The sequence below is a fragment of the Lonchura striata genome, chromosome 7 (assembly GCF_050655825.1).
Source record: "Lonchura striata isolate lonStrDom1 chromosome 7, ASM5065582v1, whole genome shotgun sequence".
NCBI lineage: Eukaryota > Metazoa > Chordata > Aves > Passeriformes > Estrildidae > Lonchura > Lonchura striata.
Genome location: NC_140709.1, coordinates 24,966,212 through 24,980,554, shown reverse-complemented (window position 1 = coordinate 24,980,554; position 14,343 = coordinate 24,966,212). Strand labels below are relative to the sequence as shown.

Below are 14,343 nucleotides of genomic sequence, written 5' to 3'. Positions count from 1 at the left end.
TTCCAGGAAGCAAAGAAGAGCCAGGCTGTGCTGTGTGTTGTGCTGTGCTGTAGACATGCAGAACAGGAATCCGCATGCAGGGGGCTGGAGCTGCACAACCCTTGGTTGACCCCTTGCAACATATGTTGATTTCTGTTCAGATGTGATGACTGCAGATCAGATGTTCATTTGACACTGAGACCCAAAAGTGGGGGAAAGGAGGATGAAAAATTAAATCAGTCTTTGGCAGGATTATATTTGCATTTGAGTTAAAACCTATGTGTAAGGCAGAAAACCCTACTGATTTGCCTCTTCCCTCCATGAGGGATAGTTTCCAAGTTCAGAGCTGCAGCAGAGGGAGGTTTCTTTTTAGATCATCCTATAAACAGCATATAGACCCCAAAGGCAGGGCCAGGGAGGGACAGGACTATCCTGGCATGTTATATACATTGCCTAAAACCAGATGGAATAAATTAGGATTGCTGCTTGTCGAATATGCTGATCCACATATGAAGACTCCAGGCTTAACTGGCTTGCTTCTCTGCAAACACTTTATTTTAGTCCATTACAGTGGTGGATAAAAGGAATTTATTGGTATCCCATCTCCAACAGTCTGCAATTCATGTCCCTGTAGAGCTTTAATATAACAGCAATGTCCATTTTAACACCGTGCTGAGACTTCTCATGTCCTGATTCTCCTCATTTTTTCATTTTAGGCTATTTCCCTGTATCCCCCTTCCTTTTTGGTCAGTTGAATGAATTAATACTTGTTGCAGATGTTCCAGGTCTTACTTTCCAGTATCCTGTTCTGGGAGCTACCAGTATGTTTTAAATATGGAAAGTACAAAAGTGTTAGGGGAAGGAAAGCAAATTATATCATTATTTGCTTTAGAAAGCAATACTTTCCTCTGACTAGCCTCAGGCCTAATACATTCATTCAAGATTTAATTTACTGTATCTATTTAATACTTTTAAAAAGAGATTGCAAAAAGTATAATAAAACTCTAGGGAATATAGATGCAATGAAATAGATTCATCTATACCTAAATATGTATATATGCAGTTTACACAAAGAACATCTATTCTGTTTCATGGGTTTGATACACATTTGCCATCTCACCTTATGCTTGCCCTGGGAGTTGTGGTTTTCCACAGCACATGTGATCATACATGTCATTGTTTTATTGTGTCATTGTGTCACACAGTGACAGCCTGGAAATTGGTGAGACAGTGCCATACCCTGACAGAGAGCTGTGCTCAGCCTGCTGCTCTCTGCTGGGGGTGGCTGGGTGCCCCAGCACAGGATCATTCATATCTCCCCTCCAGGTAAGGAGGGAGGTGGCAAGGCATTAGCATCCCACTGTCAGTGCCAGCAAGGAGGGCCAGGCTGGCCATGCCGCAATGCCTGTGTGTCCTGCCAGCCTCCCTCCTCTCTACTCTGCACAGAGCTACCCCAGCTGCAGCACAAAGGTGCAGTGAGGGCTTTTCAGGAAAAGAGAGTGAAAATTGTATGTGGAAAAATGTTAGCCTTGGAGTGTTTGTACATGTGGTAAAGGGAAATGAGAAGAAATAAATAAGACTTTGTTTTGAAGTTCTTCAGTTCAGTCATAAGCTTTTGAATTTGCTGAACTGAACCAGTCCAAGGCTCTCAGGACCTGCCAGGTCCATGGCTGGATTCTTATGCTGAAGGACAGCACTGCCTCTTGGGCCTTGTTTACCATTGCCATCAGGGCTCTGCTGTCCCTGGCTGGGGCAGGGGGCACCTCACTTCTGCTCAGAGGTGGCATAGCACCCTCCAGGAACATGGTTCATGGTGATATAAGACTCAGAGTTGAAGGTTTGGGGCCCAGTCAGCAAATTCAAATGAAACTTCCAATTTGAAAGTGCCAAAGTTGTTTTCTTGGCTTAAGACATCAAATTAGATTGTTGTTATGCGTCCACATCTCTGTTTTTGTTCTGCCTCCTCAAAGAGAGAAAGAATATTCTTATCCTAGTTTGAAGGAAATGAAATGTTGTACAATCCAAATTTTATTTCAAGGTGGGAATGTGGGTTTTTTTCTTTCTTTTAATTGTTTATTCAGTAGTCTTTATAAAATAAACATTGTCTCCTCAGTATGAACAGGGATTTTATGCCAAGGCAACCCCATTTACAATTTAGGATGTCCTCTTATTGTAAATATACTCGATTGAAAGAATGGATCATGTTTGCTAAAGGTTTTGTCCTGCTCTGAAATGGAACAGCTCTGAAGAATATCTTTAGAGAGAAAAGTAACTTCCAGAAAACACAAAGTTCCTCAGAGTGTCCAGAGCAGATCCTGCCTATGCCTGAGGACTTGCATATCCAATTTACAATGCTGAGAATGAAGAATCCTCTCACACCCCAAAAAACAGACACTTACAGGAAAAAAAATTAAGTGGTCTTTAGTTGCTCATAAATCAACCCAGAGTTTTGAAAGAGCTCTGGTATAACCTAGGTGCCAGAAGATGTGCTTGAATTTTCAGGAGGACTCAGAAGAATACATGCTGAATTCTCAAATTCAAAAATAAAAGTAAAAATCTTCTCAAAATAAGACCTCTCTGCTTCTAATGCTTCATATATGACTTTGCATTCCCTTGATGCAGAGGCAAACAAAAAAGAAATGGGATTGTTCATGATGAAGAGATCTTTCTTCTCCTACTTGTCTTGCTTTTGTCTTCAGGTTGCTTGCTTTTTCTGTTTGTGGAGTTGCTGGGTCATGACTGCAGATGGCCTTATGAACATTTACAAAGTGTCCAGCCTAAGGACTTACATGTTGAAGGTTTACTAGTTTTCTATTAGCTTGATTTGTCCTGGCAGATCATTTGCTCCATAGAGTAATAGCTTGGATGCCTTCTAACTGACCTTTTACTCTTTCTTTTAAGCATGTGTTTTGAACTTCAAACTGTGTCTTTGTCTTACAGAGAAAAAAAGATTATTTTTTACACTTTGCCAGGTTTAACAGCAACAATCAGAGGATTACATGTACAGGGAAGAAAAATAAGGGTTAAATCTAAGGTTGTAGTTATTGGAAAAGATAAGATGTTCTTCTTCTTCCAGCTGCTGAGCAAAACCACAAGTGTTAGGAAGAAACCAGCTCTGAGATCTGATGCCATCTTTCCATCTTATCCACTGACAACCCTCAACACAAGCTGGCCCTCATTTTCAGCCATCATGGAGAAAAATTCTTTTTTTACTTCACTCCTTACACCCCTCCCCCTTCCCCCCCCCCACCCCCCCCCCCCGGGTTGTTGGTCTGGAGTTTCTTTTACCAGATCAAAGTTTAGTTAATACTTGCTATGGTGTAGGTGTCTGTAATCAATGGCAACAAACACGATGAGAAAATGAGAGGCTGTCCTTCCATGCCTCAGAGCAAGTGTCTGCCCAGAAGCACACGAGGCTGCTGGTGGGATCAGGGCTGCCAGGACCGATAGGCGGTGTAGTCTCGTGTTGGTGCGTAGGATGGGTAACCCTTGTTCTTCTGGTACGGTGGGTGCCGGGGAGTCATGTTCATGTAGTCGCTCTGACGGTACATGTGCTTTTTGGATTTCTGCTGTGGGAGAAGGGTGAAGACAACTGTGAAAACTCTCATTTTAACTGCTGACAGTTCTGGCCCTAGGTTCCTGTTCAGGGAAGCAGGCATATTTGTAAGGTAGCTTCAGGTTTAAACACATTTACAAAAGAATTAGAACACGTGTTCTCATCAAATAATCTATGGAATTTTCCAACCTGAAAGTAAATCTCCAGTTTATCTGGTGAGAGATTAACAATGTTAGTTCTTCAGGTAAAGGCATGCTACACACTAAGGATACAAACTGATACCTCTCACCATCTTCTTGCCTCTCTCATTTGTAGAATGATTCAGCAGAAACAACAGAGTTTGAGCTGTGAAGGCTGTCCTCATTTATTAGGAGGTAAAGAGAAATTAGCTTAACTCAAACAGAATAAGAGCATGAAAAATCAGCCCAGACTATGGTTTTCCTACTATTTACAGCAGTAAATAGCCAATGCATATGTTGTTCTGAACCTTCCTTCAAGGAATGAAAGAATCAGAGCTGATGTTAGTCTTTTATGTCTCCTAATCTGGGCCTCAAAAATCTCATTTCCACTGTTGGATTCCTGCTTATAATGCCCCTGTGAGACAAGTGAAGAATCAGCTCTTATAGAAATAAGAGTAGCAGAAGACAGGTGAAATAATTTGCCTAAAATCATAGAGGAAATATGTAGCTACAGCAGCATTTCAGCCTCTGACTGCTGCAGGCTGTGCAAAAGGTTGGTGTTTTTTACATAGCTTAAGGCTTTATTGATCAGAGGTAAGTAAAGTGCTTCCATGCTTTTTTCGTAATACTGATCATACCTTCTTATGTAATCTCCTTTTACTGAAATTTCCTTCGCATGTACAGAAATAGTTGCATGTACTGCAGTATACATGCATATGATACTGTGGAATTGGAGGAGGTTTGCATTAGAAAATCTGATGGCTGAATTATGTTGTATGTGCAGAGTGTGGCAGTTACTGTGAAATATTTTAAGCTTTTTGATGTTAATGTTATACATGTGTGAAGGGTTGAATGTAAGTTACATACTGCTTAAGCCATGTAATGCAGTCAATGCATGTAAAGCATTTGATGCAAAGCTTTATCTCTGTGTTTATCTCCATAATACAGGATTTCTAATTCACCTAGGAGGTAGTTTTGCATGGGAGAAAGACATTTTGCTAGCATGATCCTGTTACAGGATGAAATACTCTTACTTTTGCAATGGAAAGCAGTTTTCCTTCAGGGAAGGCAGAACTGTATGAAAATAGACAAATCTTTAGCTGCTTTCAGGAACTGATCAGGCTTGCCATGTCTGTGGAGTACCACAATTAGGACCTCTTTTTCAATTCACAATGTCTTCTAGGCAGCTGTATTTACAGTCAACAACACTCTAAATATATCCACAGTCAGAATACATATTATTTGAAGAATACTACCAGCCGTAATATTAGCAGGTGAAAAAATGATGCAGCAAACAGCACACATGGCAATGCAGCCTTGTCACCTTTGCTGGGGGCAGACAAAGTGGCAAAGTGTGAAGCCATTAGGTAGCAAATGAATATAGCACAGAGAAAATGGTCGAGATTGTAAATGATGAATTTGAACCTATAGCATCTCCTCTGTGGCACAGCCACAGCAGCACAGCACTGTAACACCAGCAGCTGCTCGAGTAATCCTCTCAACTCTCCTCAGTCAGCCTCTACAACAGGGCATAAAGAAGAACCACTTAACTGTCCTTTTCATTTTCCTGTGACAGTGCCCCCTTTGATTGTTTTCCATTAGAAATAGCCACAGATTGAGAAAGCATCCTTTTGTGAAACACTTAGCAGATCTTAAGCTTCAGCTAGCAGTGACAGTGGCTTTCTGTATACATGCAACATTTAACCTAGCAGGTACTCTGGACCCTTTATACAGGCTACCTCATAATTGTTGTGTTGAAAATTTCTATTTAACAACAAAAATAGAGAGGAAAGTCAGAGTGCAATGAATTGATTTCCCTATGTTCAGGAGTAATGGAGTCACATGGAGTAAGTAGTGTAAATTGGCTCTGGAGATCACAGTCTTAAGACTTGTCAAAGAAAATGTCCTTCTGCTGCCCCAGTATCATGCCAGGAGGAGAACTGGATGTGACTTGGGCCAGTCAAGAGAAATTAGAAAGCAAAAATTATGAACCATAGGGCTGTCTCAGCTTTCTTACTGTTGATGTAAGGTGCTCCTATTCCCTTGTAGTCAAGCTACCAGAAATAGTGGTTGCTCAAGGGAATTGCTGGATAGGCACAAGACACCGTGGCCAACACTGTGGCGTTACTATCTGCTGTAGGACCCTACTGCAGAGGCCTGACTGACCACCTAGAGAGCATCTGGTATTTCAGCTCTTTTGGGATACACCATGGGTGTGCATATGTAGCTGGGATGAAGAAACACTGTCATCCTGTACTGAAGGGGTATAAGTGAGTTAGTGGTAAACATGGCAAGTATGGGCCTGAGAAATTAACTACTAGAGCATACAGAGCAAAGGAAAATACAAGTTTCTTACCCAATAGTTAATAGAAACTGCAGTTATTAGCATACTGTAGAGTGCAAGAATTCCAGTCACTGTTGCCAGAATCCACAAAGGAATTGCAGACTGAGGCTCTTGTATTTGGGTGGGTGTCTCTTTAAGGAAAGATCAAAGAAAACTTTAAGTACATGAAATTAAAAACATCAGTCTTTGCTTATTTATTCCTTGTTCCAATGTGTCATTTTTATTAATCATTATTTTAAGATCTCTTCTTCAGGAAGTCCAGGGCAAGTATGTAGTTTTACCAGGCAATCCAACTTTATTTTTTTAAGGAAACAAACTGCCTCCAGTCATTATGTAGGGAGCATGTATGGAGAGGATATTGGCCTACAGAGGTTTCTCTCAGCTTACCTTTCACATGAATGACAGTCCCATTGCTCTTCTCATTGTAGACGTATGGGGGTGGATACATGACCTCAATTTTGCAGAAGTAGATGTCAGTTTGGTTGGTATTCATGTTCCAGAGATTGAAGATGACTTTGTCTTTATCATGACTCCCTTGGCAGTTGAAGCCTTTATTTGAATTGCTGCTAATTTTGGTTGTGTTCCATGAAATAAAGCAAACTTCTACTGAACTGTCCGTTCCTTTCTGTAGCGAAGCTCGAAATTCCTTCCCTGTCCCATTGTATGTGTAGTTGCAAACTAGAGTTGCAGTTTGGTTAGCTACAATGAGCAAAGGATGCTGAGCCACTAAAATCTTGTTTTCTGGAAGGGAGGGGAGAAAGCGAGAAGAGCACTTGTTTATAAAATATAGTATGAGACTTCAGAACCCCACATCCTCCCATGCAACTCTTCTCCATATCTCCTCTCCCCTACAAGGGACACTCCCTACGAGGGAGTACAAAACCACCCAGCTGCAGAAGCAGTTTCTCACAGGAGCTATCATTGCAGCAATCCACCTGTATGAAAATAATTATACAATCTCTAGGGGAGACTATGAGATCAAGAGTGTTTTTCTTCAGAGTCAGAACACTAGCAGAGGCAGTGGCCCGTGATTAAGATTTAACATCAGAGCTCAGAAGCCAAGTCTGCATCTGTGTTCATGTGTGTATACCTAAGGCCATCTAAGTCTATCCTTTACTTAGCCATCAGTTTCCCAGGAAACATTATGGAGTGAAAATACTATGAATTGACACTGGAGTCAGATAAGATAATGTTATTTATACATTTTCTTTTTAATTCAAGGACTCCTGAGGAGTTTGCAGGTGGATTTGCTGAACCATTTCAAGGGTTTGGACCTTGGGCAATGAACACTAAAAGCATGAACTGCTATCATTTCAATGCAAAATAAGTAATTTCGCTAGCCAGCAGCTGTAGTAGATTCTTAATCTCTCAAAGGACTCGGGAGTTGACTAATCTGACACTGCATTGGCACTTAGCACTTGAATAGCCTGAAAAAAAGCATGTCACATGAATGTATAATTGAATTTTAATTGACCGGACTGATACATAAACAGGAAATGTTTTCTGACAAGTAGACCTCTGTGCTATCATCTGCCAAAGAATGAAACATAGCAAGGACTATGCAGAAAGACAACTTCTTCCAAGAAAATTCATCCTGTACAAATGAAGCCTTTCTTTTCAAATGATGACCCCTAAGTAAGAGGAAAGGAGTTGTGGCTCTTAAACTAGAGACTTGCCAAAGCTTTTATATGATTGCTTAAGTCTTTATGTAAGCTCATTTGAGGTTGGATAATTTTTGCAGATCCCTGAGAATCACTGTGGCTGTTAGAATGACAAGTGTACCTCTTGTCCTCAAAATGTGGTGCAAACATAGATTCTTTCTACTTAATCCATGTGGTGAGACTTCAAAAAGGCTAGCAAGAGAAACGATGAGGCAAGAACCAGAATACCCAGAAAATTAGTGTTTAAAACTGTTTTTAATAGTATTTATGACCAAATTATGCTTACTGTATTCATGCCTGCACAAAAAGATGAAGTTTCCCAGCCTCTTGAGCAGACTACTCCTTTGGGATGAATGTGGTCTTGCGAATAAAGTCAACACAAGACATGCATGAGATGGCAAAGACTAGTGGTAGGGTGTGAGCAGTAGAAACAGCCTTTGGCTAGCAGGTTCTCCAGTTACCTGCTAAACTTTTGAAACTGCTGAAATTGTTAATTCTGTCATTGAAAGTCTCATTTCCCAGCCCTTGCTTCGAATGAGAGGAGGATATGTGAGACAGGGAATTCTCTACTGACTATCTTTAGCAAAGAAAGATTGTAGCCTACCCTTTGCATCCCTTTGATCAACATTGTTAGTGAGGGGGTGGAGGAGAGCTGGTAACAGCTCTGAAATTCCATGTTCCAGGCAACCAAAACACTGTGAAACTTTGGATGGAGGATAACATTTCCAGGCTTTCCAGCAGAAAGAGAAAAATATCTTCAAATCTTAAGACAGAGTGGCTAAGTAAGAACAGAGAAGGCGGGTCTTTACTCAAGGTGTTGCCTGTGGTGACTTTTTATCAAAATGAAGACATTTCAGCAAAACAATTCAGTTTCCTTGAATCAGCATTTTCCGACAAAAGCTCTCACTTAGGCTTATAAGGCATTCTAGTAAGGGGTGAGGTTTGGATTCCACTGCTTTAGACAAGGTATTTGATAATAATTTTGTTGGCCAGAAAATTGATCTATGGCCTAGGTGGTGATTTGCAAGTCTGCAGGAGAATTGTTCTACCTTTAGCACAGCAGAATTCTACACATCTCACTTGAGACAGAGTTGTTCTACTGGTTTGCTGTATTTGTGCACTACTACAACCCTGATTATCACAGGGACTGAATACACCTTCAGGGGAGACCTTTTCTGTCTTAGAGTTGAGAACCAAAATAGGGTCCCAGAACAGAGAGAAGCATAACACTTCAAAAAGTGCTTGTGTGTTTTCATTGCAGGTACTTACAGAAAACTAATGGATATTTATTGCTCAGCCTGATCATATTTCTCTGCAGCCAGAGGAAAGTCAGAGAACACTGAAAATCTCATCCCTCATCATGTCTTCAGATGTTATTTGCAGACTCTTCTGCAGACCCCAATGACTTATCCCCCTCTCTTTTGCTGTCATCAGCTAACCTGTATTCCTGATGTTTAGACCTGCACTTCATGCCTTGAACTCGACTGTTTAACTACAGCTCTGGACTATTTATGTCCCTGCCATGACACAGTGCTAATTGGCAACCAGTCTCTTTTGATACACCCACCTAAAATGATAAATTCCTTCAACTTATTTTCACTCTTGTATTTATAATCCAATCTGTTTGCCTTGTCTTGTAGGCTAGGCTTGATAACCGAGGTCCATGCTGCTGATGCTGGGATGGATGCTGGCTGAGCAGTGGGGAAAGCTCATTTGTGGGTCATTAAATGAAGACAGCTCCTATATGATTGAAGTTAAGCACCCAAATCCACTTTTACAAAGTGGTAGTTCAAATCTAAATTAAAGGAGATATTTTTGTTTTAATTTGTAGGAAGAACTCATTAGCACCACATGAATTGGTTGGGCTGCAAGGCAGACTTACCCCACTGGCATATTGGACAAGCCCTGCTGTCATCCTCCTCCTCTGGACTTGGAGGTTTTTCGAATTGAAGAAAGTCAGTCATACTAAAATGTGTGTTAGTTTCATGGGGATGACAGAGTAATGCCTACCATCCCTCACTTCCCAGCTGATCTGAATAGGATTTGGTTACATTCTTAGTAGGATCTAGCCCATTCTGAGCAAACATGGGCTGAGGTTGCTTTTGCCTTCACAGAGATAGTTTTTTCCTAATAAGTGTCACTTTGGGTTTATTAAATGGTGAAACTCTGAAACATTTAGTAGGTGTTTCCATTCCCTTAAGTAGGGTTATTATTGCCACTTCAGAGCTGTGTTCAGATACGGTGTGTAGTAATAAATATCTATATCTTGGCCTTACCCATCCAGGAAAATATCAGTTATGAAAAATCATTGTTTACAGTTTCAAAAAGCAGTGACTTTTAAAATGTAGAATAATTTCATTCAGTGTGCACAGGCTGCAAGCCTTCTCAGGATCTTAGGATTTATATGCAGTGGTGTGTAAGATCTCTGAATACTTGTTAAGCTTTTTATGGATTATTTGTAGTGTTGGACATTTCTTGTAAAATACATGTGAGGGGGTTTTGCATTATGAAGCAAAATGGCATCCATCTATAATACCTGTAAAATACTGACTCTCTGATCATCGAACCCTATGCAAACAAAACTTCATTGAAGGTTTTTATTTCTTCTATTTGCCAAGAAAGTGAAATAGATTTGACAAAGTATGGAAAATAACTATTTTGAGGTGTTACTTTTTTTTTTTTTTTCACCAGAACTCTTCATGAATCATCAGCAATTACTGGAAAAAAATATTCTGCTAAAATATTTAGTACTCTTCTTCCTTTTTTATGCCAGCTGACTTCAAGAAGCTATTTTCCAGAGTAAGGTATCTAAAATAAGTTGACATTTCTGTAAGCACAGGAAAGAAATGGCCCACCTAACTCCTTGGAGGGATAGGGAAAAACCTAACTGAAAAACTGAAAGGAATTTTTTAAGCCGCAGGCAGAAAGGCACACAAGTATGTTATAAACAAAGTTCTTTTGTTTTTGCTGCTGCTAGTTTGTTGTTCAATTATGTTTACTCATCTTTCCCAGGTACAAGGGTCCTTCTCTTTGACTTTGGTTTGAGGCCACCCAGCTGTGTGTCTGATGAGCAGCTGGGGGGATCCTCTCCTTCTGGCTCTTACAGACCTGCTTTCTGCTCAGCTTTCCTGCTTTGCTGTGAGTACTGCAGGAGTACTCCAGAAAACCCAAGTGACATTCTTGCTTTAGTCAAACCCAGTGTGAGCACAGGGGGTTTTCTTGGCAGTTTGTGATTTGTTTTTTTTAAAACAAGAATTAGTTGATGTCATCCGACTCCCGGCTAACCTTGCCTCATCCATCTTCTGCATTCTGGTAATCTTGGTAGGTTAGGAGTTGATTTTAACCCCCAGAGATCATAAGCCATAAGGTTATGTGGATAGTAAAAAGATGAGGTCAGTGGCTGTACACTGCAGTGGGAACCTCCTTATATTACTTATTCCACAAAATACCAGACACTCAATCTAGCTGCCTCGCTGGCAGTTCACAGCAAGGTAATTTTTTAGCCAACAAAAGGGTGGAGGAGAAACTTTGTAAATGCTGGTGTTTCTGCAAAAGGGAAATGACTGAACTAGTATTTCAAGTCCCTTTCTATGATTTAAATTCAACCTGCAGCAGCCACTGGTATAGTCTAACAACAGGACAAATTCTGTGGATTTTCCCAAACCAAAATACCTGAGGCTTATAATGCACTTCATGGCTTGAGGAAGTCCTGCAGGGTTTTGACCTGCCTTAATGTTTTCCATGTACTAAGGAGAAATCATCTTGAAAATGAAGAGTGAAGAAAATAGATGGGGAAAGGATGAGAGCCCTGAGAAGCAAATGACCTCATGTGCTTTTCTTTACGAAGTTGAACAGTCTTGGTGAGTGTGTTGGAGAAATACAAGGTCTTCATGCAAAGCGGGTGTATACGTGTCTGTAAGCCATGGCATAGCGCCTGTGTCTGAGAACCACACACTGTAATTCATTTTGTTGCAATTCAAAAGCACTGCTTAAAAGCTATTTACACATCATGGAAATGTGTTGAGAACTGTTAACCTACTGCTGGTACTTATCCCCTCCTGGAATCAGTGTCTTCTTTGACAATCTAGGGGCCTGCTGTGGAAATAATTATGATACTGCAAACACAAAATTATAAACATGGGAAAGGACAAGGAAGAAAAAACCTATGATTTCTTTAAAAAATGCATATCACAATGTCATGCAAACTACAATGCCTTCACTGAGGAAAAGAACTACAGAAAAATAATGTAGAAATAAGAAAACAATATATTCAATTGCATCCCTCATGCTAGAAAAAGTGACTTTTTAAGATGTACTGGAAACCAGATTTTTACTTCTATCTGTAACTTCCCTGGAAAATACAAAATGCTGATATTTAGAGAAGACATAATAACAGCATTTCACAGCCAGCAGTCTGAAAAATTGTCTGTCTCAAGATTATCCTAGCAAAAGCCAGCATCCCTCACCTTGCTTTGCATTTTAATGTACCCATTGGAAAGATGTGTTAGGTCTGAACATAGGAACACTGCATCAGCAAGCCAACACCAAGATAAATACCCTCAGCCACAACAACTGAAGATTCAGGAAGATTCACTAAGACTCGAGTTCAAAATCACAAAAATATTTTTTTCTGAAGATCTTCAGAAAGAAACCAGATGTCTAGTAAGTATCATTAACCACTAAACAACGCAAAAATCAGAAACTTGGCAAGTCCTATCCTTCCATCAAAATGCTCTGCTTTTGAGCATTTACCTGCTAATCCTGTGAGGATGTTGTTGCACTCAACACCAGAGCCCATGACACCAAGCCAGGCCACAGGAGAACCTAAAGCTTTACTAGTAGATCTGGGGATGTGGAGAGTCTGCCCCTAGACAGGCTCTGGCACCACATCTGCTCAGACCCGCTGCCCCCAAGAAAAGGCCCTTGTGAGCAGAACATGTAAAGCCCAGGGGGTAGGTGAAATAAGCACCCCTCTACCTCTGCATGCAATTTCCAAATGGATCTAGAGAGAAATGAAATTAAAAGAAAGCTGTTGGGTCTCATCTTGGAGGGATACTTATGGCAGGAGAAAAATTGGCCTATTGGTTATATCAAGTTGATCCGTTTGCAGCATGCTGCCTCTCCCCTTTGCTAGACCTTCAAGGCAATAAAAAACTAGGGGGAAAGGATTGAAATGTGGGGGGTTTTTGTTACCTGTTACATCAGCAGTGGGGATGAAGAAGAGCACCACGAGGATCCCCAGGAGCATGGTGTTAATGGTGGGCCCACTGCCTTGTCTCCACCCCCTGCAGGCACTGCCGCGACTCCAAGGGCCCCACAGCACCAGCCTTCCTTCCCTGTGAGGCCAGGCTGCACCCTCTGGTGCTTAGACAATTTCTCTCCCTTTGCTCTGCAGCACGTGATACACTGCCAAGTAAAACTACTGTAACGGCAATGCTTGAACAGGAAGTTAAATTGTTTGATGATTTTAGTCTTAGGCAGAGGCAACTCCAGGTTGCCTCTGCAAAGCTCAATAATGCTTGAAAGGTGCTGGAAGCCTTTGTTTCAAGATAGGGACTGTCAGCCCTGTATTGCAAAGAGTGGTTATGTCTGGGGCTCTGCAAAGCTGCTCCTGTCAGGGAGGAATGGGCTTCCCCAGGGATGCAGTGCTCTTTATTTACCAAGAGTACATACACATGTATACTGGTTCCATCATGATGGGAGATGCAAACACCAGTTTCTAAGTTCCTGGTGGCCAGACATGGCCCCTCAGGAAGTTGTGTGCTCAGGAACTTTCACCTTTCATCACTCCTGGGAGCAGAACTCTTCCTCTGTTCATGTTGCCTGTCATGTTGCTTCTGCCTGTTTTCCTAGCCCCTGGGAACACCGGCATATTTGGGCAGTTGTTTGTTCATTGTCATTTCTCTGCATCTGCTTGTTGCCTTGAATGCAGAACCAATAGTGCAGGAAATAGTAATTCTGAATACCTTCACATTTTGAAAAATATCCCAATTTATGATGAGTGCAACTGTAATCCAATTAACATCTAGAGTAAAGGCAGCATGCATCAAGCACATTATTCAGTGCTTTCATGGAGGCTGCCTTATGTAAAGTTTTTTCTTCAGCTCATCAGGTAAATGTTCTCTCTTCCTTTGCTTTGCAAGCTCAATGTCACCTCCTCTCTTGCAAGAGCAGGTTGTGAGAGCCAGGTGATGGCATTTATAACTCTGAGGAGCTCTGGTTATTAACTGTTTATTTTGGTCCACCAAAGTAGAAATATTTAACTGTATCAATGCTTGTCCCTATCTTTGATTTATTTGAGAGAAAAGGGAAGGCATTTAGCAGGAAGTCTTTCAAGAAAATTGGGCAGTTATAGAAAGGGGTGAAGGACCATGTACTATTCTTTCATATCCCTTAGTATCTGTTGCCTTTAGACCATGTTTTATCAGAAATTACAAATGCAATTTATGAACCATTTTAGTTGGTATATTTATCTGCAGTCTATACAGTCTATACAGTAATCTTTTGTTTCATAATCACTGTCAGTTGCCTTCAATACTCAAAGTTTTGAAATTTCCTCAAAATAATTAAAAAGCACTAAAGAGGAAAAAAATAAGATTCTCTCTTTCTTAGCCCACTTTTGTG

At 40.8% G+C, this 14,343-nt stretch overlaps 2 protein-coding genes across 3 annotated transcripts in view; one reads left to right on the top strand and one right to left on the bottom strand.

The window, feature by feature from the left end:
• Nucleotides 1-1,989: 1,989 nt before the first annotated feature.
• Nucleotides 1,990-13,188, bottom strand: CD28 (CD28 molecule). Of its 2 annotated transcripts, none has more exons than XM_085585190.1 (4): nucleotides 12,913-13,188; nucleotides 6,446-6,799; nucleotides 6,071-6,189; nucleotides 1,990-3,545 (listed from the first exon to the last, which is right to left on the bottom strand). In XM_085585190.1, exons 1-4 carry the CDS (start codon nucleotides 12,965-12,967, stop codon nucleotides 3,408-3,410), a joined length of 666 nt encoding a protein of 221 aa, XP_085441316.1. In that variant the 5' UTR covers nucleotides 12,968-13,188; the 3' UTR covers nucleotides 1,990-3,407. The 2 variants fall into 2 exon arrangements, with proteins under 2 accessions (XP_085441316.1, XP_021387032.1); XM_021531357.3 differs by having other exon boundaries at nucleotides 1,990-3,548; nucleotides 12,913-13,161.
• RAPH1 (Ras association (RalGDS/AF-6) and pleckstrin homology domains 1) overlaps nucleotides 4,115-14,343 on the top strand; it is a 151,516-nt gene continuing 141,287 nt past the window's right edge. Inside the window, exon 1 of the mRNA XM_085585186.1 lies at nucleotides 4,115-4,308. The gene's annotated coding sequence lies outside the window, so the exon portion shown is untranslated. The remainder of the gene's footprint in view (nucleotides 4,309-14,343) is intronic.